Source organism: Anas acuta, chromosome 2 (genome assembly GCF_963932015.1).
Source record: "Anas acuta chromosome 2, bAnaAcu1.1, whole genome shotgun sequence".
In the NCBI taxonomy this organism is placed as follows: Eukaryota; Metazoa; Chordata; class Aves; order Anseriformes; family Anatidae; genus Anas; species Anas acuta.
The window spans coordinates 16003936-16009935 of NC_088980.1; the positions used below are offsets into that span (position 1 = coordinate 16003936).

A 6000-nucleotide genomic window follows, 5' to 3' on the forward strand; every position below is an offset into this window, starting at 1 on the left:
GATTTTTGCTACGGTAATTTTTCAAAACGAAACATGATGTGCTTTATTACATGTCTGTATTATTTTATTATTACAGATAAACACAAATCCACTTCAGATATACTACAAAGTTTTCAGAAGAAAAGTCAGTTTAGGACCATCGCTCCCAAAATGGTACCAAAAATTTTAACATCTGGAGTGGTTTCGTGTCTCCAGTCATCTGTGCCTGAACACAACCCACCAAAAATCTCAGCTGCTGGTTCTAAACCTCTGATGGTGCCAGCTCAAAACTACGCCGTCATGCAGCTTGCTGGTCACGAGGGGACTTTCTCCCTCCTGGCCTTGCCGTACGTTACCCCTGCTGTACCGCAGCCAATGCAGCCGTCAAACATGGCCCTTTCTGAAAACCTAAAGCTGCCTATCCCGAGGTACCAGTCTGTGAGAAATAAACTACTGAGTGACAAGAAACCAGCTCACGTCTCTGTTTCGGGTACACAGAACAAGATTCCTACCAAAGCACAGGTCTCATCGCAGACTTCCCCCATGCCTACCCCAGCTGAAGACTGTCCTGAAACTCGTCCTAGTTCAGACTCGCCAGAGCAAGTGATGCTATCAGACCGTGAGTCATCTGAAATGACAGCTGCCACCTTACGAAGTGAAAATAATTCCATGGAATCTGGATCTCCTTCGGTGAACAAAACAAAAACTGCTGTCAGGAATGTTTCTGGACCATCTATAGTTAAAGACTCTTCGAGCAAGACGGCACTTGAAACCACAAGGGAGTCATTCCTTATGGCTGAGAAACTGAAGGAAAAACCCACAAATTCTGCAAATCCTGTTACTGTCCTTTCACCGGCAGTTTTTGGCAGTCCGATACAGATGGCTCCATCAACACCAAAAGGAAAACTTCCTATTTTGCCTTACTCAAGGATGAAAAATTCAGTGTTCTGTAAATCTAAGCAGAGTACTGCTGTTATGAATGTATCCGGCCCTTCGATAAGATCTGACTGTGAAAAGACACCAGCTTCGGTGAAAGCCTTTCATGTTCCTTCTAAAGGACCTGATAAACGATTAGCTGTACCATTTACACAAGCCCCCAAACAAACCATTCGAGAAAATACGTTCTCTCCATCCAATAAAGTGGATGTTGACAGCCTTAAAAAATTGAATGGTACACCCTCGAAAAGAAGAGGCAGGAAGAGAAGAGCCCCGGATGATTTATTGGCTTTCCAGAGCAAGCGAAGGAAATGCATCGTTAATAAATTTCGAGAAGGAAGAGAGAGGGTGAAAGCTGATCTGCAGCCACCTGAAGACAAAAAAGCGGAGGTGGTGAAAAAATACCGTAGTATTAGACCCAAACCAGTGGTGGTTGTGCAGGCTATCGCACCGCTGACCTCTGCAGCTGTCATAGAGGCAAAGTCTCCCGACCGTTTAGGGCAAGATCTTGTTTTAAGCAGCTCACTTGCCAGTAAATATTTAAGCTACAAGCATAATGACACTCCGTCGGTTAAATCTATTGATTTAGGCAGAAACGCGTACTCAGCTGTGCCTAAGCCGTGGCATAAATGCCAGGTTTGTAACCATCACTTCCAGTTCAAACACCACCTCCAGGACCACATGAACACGCACACGAACAAGCGGCCGTACAGCTGCCGGATCTGCCGGAAGGCGTACATTCATTCCGGGAGCCTGAGCACGCACATGAAGCTTCACCACAACGAAGGCAAGCCCAAAAAGCTTGTGTGCTGCGAATTCTGTGCTAAAGTTTTCGGCCATGCAAAAGTCTATTTTGGTCACCTAAGGGAAGTGCACAGGGTTGTTATCAGCACCGAGCCCTCCAGCAGTGAGCAGCAGCTGCAAGATGCTCTGAGGAGCAGAGACACAAATATAAAAGAGGCAGAAGAAGCAACAGAGAGGTGAGTGCTGACACTGATTAAGTGCTAATAAAAATGGGATTTCAGATTACCAGTGGAAATTCATAAGCATCACCACAATGAAAGTGTTGATTTTTCATCTTTTTTTTTTTTGGTTTTGCTTTTGTTTTTCTTCCCCAAGTGAGATTCTTAATGGTTTAAATATTCTCTTGTGGAATCCAATCAAGATTCCAAATCCAAAATATATTTCAGCTGATTTGTAAGATACAAATTATTACTGACACTGGCATGTCCAAAGCAATTTTGCATATATTCTAGTAATACCCAAACCACCAGTAGAGCTATTTTAATCAGTTCTGTTTTGTTTTTGTTAATCTGCTCTATCTTGAACGTCTACCCATTTTGTGATTTTTTTCCCCAGAAGATAAGTAAACCAACTGCAATAAGTGAAAAGCAATTCATATTCCAGTATTAGCTTGTAGTTTGTTTACACTATTAAATATCATTATCCCATTTCCTTCTCTGGAGTGCCGTGAGCTCATCTGTCTTGTGCCTTGATTACCTCTGCTTCTGCAATCACTTTGCCAAGTAAAAAAAGTTAGCATATACCATATTGAGATGGATAGGGCATTATTTTATTTCTGCATTATGAATTCGAGGTGAATTTTCTTGGCACAGTATAAATGTTAGCTTTTTTGTTTGCCCCACTGTGCATTTACTTTAATTGAAGTACACTTTATTAGAATTACTTTATTAAGCCCAGTGCTTTAACCTGATGCCTCAGTACCAGACCAGACGTGTTTTGCTTTGATAGTTCCACTCTTTGGGACATCAGTTGGAAAATTATTCACATACTGAACCTAAGAAATACCAGTGCTTTTCTGTCAGCCTTATGAGTTGAAATACAATGAATAATTTAGTATATCTGTTTTCTTGGGTAATCTGTCAAATGTATATTGATATATGTGTATTAACGAATGTGTATTAATAAATAGCAATATGTGGCCCTTTCCCTAGACTTCATGAGAAGGTTTTTGTGTTGTTTGGTTTTGTTTGGTTTTGATTGCCTTAACTTAAAGAAGGAACGTGGTAGCTTTTACATGTCTGTTTCCTTTACACTGCAGAGCTCTCCTGAATCAGTCAGAGGGACTGTCCAGTTGTAAATGACCTATTTAAACTTTTTTAAACAGTGATGCAAACTTTTAGGTTAAAAAAAAAAGAAAAAAAAAGAAGCTCTGAAGTTTCATTGCTTCCATCTCTGAGTGGGAAGTGGGACCCGTGGTTTTGACTTACATTGACTTCAGATCGATCAGTACAAGCAAGTTAGTTTCTGTGAGTAGTCAGCTGCTGGTAATACTCATTTGTACTTTTCTAGCACAGAGCTAGTCGTATTTGGATTGACCTCACTAAGTCTTGAACTTTTAATAAAAGGTGAATAACAATTTTTTAAAGGTTAGTGTCATAAAAGATTATTTTTACAGAGATTATTTTGCCATTTTAGAGGCAATTCCTGAACTCAGCAGTGTCAAATATCATTCAGCTTCAGTTGTTTCCTAATCAACCTTATTAGTATTTTATTTCTTTCTTTATCTGTTCCTAATGAATTGGATACTGTAGCAACAGTGCCTGTTTTTAATCAAAAGACTGTTTTGTGGATGTCACCTCTTCTTGGAACTTGCATGGACAGAAACTGTCAGCTCTTTCGTGTATGGCTAATGCTGAAATTGTTTGGTTTTTGTTTTTTGTTTTTAACAGGGGAAACAAGTGCAATTTGGAAGACCTGTTCCATAATCCTGGAGAGGTTAAATTACAGATCAGATGTGGTCGGTGCCAGTTCATCGCACAGTCTTTTGCTGAAATGAAGTTTCATTTACTGTGCTCTCATGGAGAAGAGATCCAGGGAAGAGTGAAGGAAGGGGTTTTACAAGGAAGTAAAGGAGCTAGGGGGGAACTCATCAAACATGCAACACACCTCTGGAAACAGCGCAACGAGAGAAGACATACAGCAAAATGCAGTGCCCGTGAGGAGGAGTTTTATGCTTTGCCAAAACTGAAAAGACAGATACACTTTCACCATCAGAATAATGTTGATATGTTATCTAAAAGTGAAGTGACTCAGTCAGGAAGCAGTGAAGCAGCCAAGGAGATGCAAAATGTCGGTTCTGGTACACCAAGCAAAAAGATTGAAATTTGGTCTAAAGCTGGATATAACTGCATTTTGTGCAAACAGTTATTTGGAAGGAAGGAGGATCTTTGTAATCATTGGCAGAGTCATCATAACTGTGAAGACCCTTCTGTTTTATGGACAATCTTTAGTTTGGTCTCAAAACAAGGAATTATTGAACTTTCCAATAATGGTTAATACTGAAGTGCAGTTCTACTGTGCTGTATTGCTAAACTGACTTGTGAGATGTACTACTTCAGAGGTTTGTTTGGTATGGTGTTTTTTTTTGGTTAGCAGTTGCAATCTTTGCTCACCTTTGTTTTGTTGAATAGAAAATGTATTCATCCACTGTCTTTCCAATGGGTACATGCAGGCTGGTTATGAAACACTGCATTTAATATTCATGTATGAGGAACTTAGCAGCAGCAAATACTCATTGCTAATGGTTAAAATTAAGAAGATACTCAAATTACCTTACACTGTATGTTATGCAGAAATAAATCGGTTTATTTGAAGTAATCCCGATCTTGAATAAAATGGCAAACCAGACTGAAAGTGTAATTTCAGTCCCAACTGTGCTTCCAGATTTTATGCTAAATTGGTATTTCTGTACAATTCGGTAGATCATTTGAAGGTGCATATACGCAGCCTGCATTCAGGAGCTTTACTATCTATAATTTAAAAGCTTTTAAATCTTGTTTTCTTGATTTCAGTATTTTCAGCCACCAGGTCTTTAGGAGTTATATTCTGTCCTTACAACAGCAGGGATCTCTGGACGTTAAAGTAAAAAATCTACATGTATTTTTTTTTGCCTGTAGCCCTTTGGATTGAAGACAAGAGTTAGTCACTACCTGTGAAGATGGAACCCTCAAAGCCTGACTGCTTTATGGAAAAAAGAAAAAAAAAAAAAAAAAAAAGAAGAAAAAAAGAAAGAAAAGAGGTTGTTCTAAAAATAAGCTGAGTTTGTTACTTCAGGGAAGTTTGACATTCTGCAATAGGTTGCATGATTCACATTGAACTTTAAGCATTTTCCTTGTACCTCCTGTGACAGCAGCGCAAACACCTTTGGCTCTTTCCTTTAACACTCTTGGTATATCTCTTTTGTACCTATGCGGTTGGCTTTGGCTTCAAAGGAAAATTGTTCCCCAGCTTCTGAGTCTGTGGTACAGCTAATGAGCTTTTTTCACTTGTGTTGCCACATTTACCATATTGTAGGATTGGCCTGCAGCACCTTCACCTTCCAATATCAGGAGCCAGTAGCATTTACCTTACCAGGATGCACGCCTGTAGTGGCTGTGCTGTTCCCCCTAATGACCATCTCAGCACATCCCCAAGGGGGCAGTTTCAGTTGAGGCTGTAAGGAGATGGAGTTCTGGAGCTCATTTTTTTGTGAAAAGTTCATTGAAGCCATTAAATTTCATTTGAAATTTGTGTTTAAAGTGCTGTTACTTAAATCCGTATGTGCATCTGAATGATTTTGGAAGCAGTAATGGGGACAGTGTGGGAGGTTATCCTGAGCAGACTGGCAGATGGCACAAAACTAGGGGAGAGAGCTGTGCTACCACCCAGAGGGACCTCGACAGGCTGGAGGGATGGTCTGGCAGAAACCTCAGCGAGGAGATGTGTGAAGTCCTGCACCTGAGGAGGAACAACACCAGGCACCAGGACACGCTGAGGGCCTCCCAGCTGGGAAGGGGCACTGTAGAAAAGGACCTGAGGGGGGTCCTGGTGGACACCAGGTTGATCAGGAGTCAGCAGCGTGCCCCTGCCACAAAGAAGGTCAGTGGTTATTGAGGGCTGGTGGAGGGAGGGGATCCTTTCCCTCTACTATGGACTGGTGGGGCTGCACCTGGAGTGCTGGGTCCAGTTCATGGGCCTGCCAGCACAAAGACATGGATGAACTGGAGGAAATCCAACAAAGGGCCACAAAAATGATGAAGTGACTGGAGAGTCTCTCGTATGAGGAAAAGGTGAGAGAGCTGG

General features: G+C 41.2%; 1 protein-coding gene across 7 annotated transcripts in view; it reads left to right on the forward strand.

Moving 5' to 3' along the window:
- Positions 1 to 5456, forward strand: part of ZNF438 (zinc finger protein 438) — a 46973-nt gene extending 41517 nt beyond the window's left edge. For all 7 annotated transcript variants that reach the window (XM_068673593.1, XM_068673597.1, XM_068673592.1 and 4 more), the window contains 2 exons: positions 77 to 1895; positions 3609 to 5456. In XM_068673593.1, the coding sequence (XP_068529694.1) occupies positions 77 to 1895; positions 3609 to 4215 (2426 nt within the window). In that variant the 3' untranslated portion in view covers positions 4216 to 5456. The remainder of the gene's footprint in view (positions 1 to 76; positions 1896 to 3608) is intronic.
- The last annotated feature ends 544 nt before the right edge of the window (positions 5457 to 6000 follow it).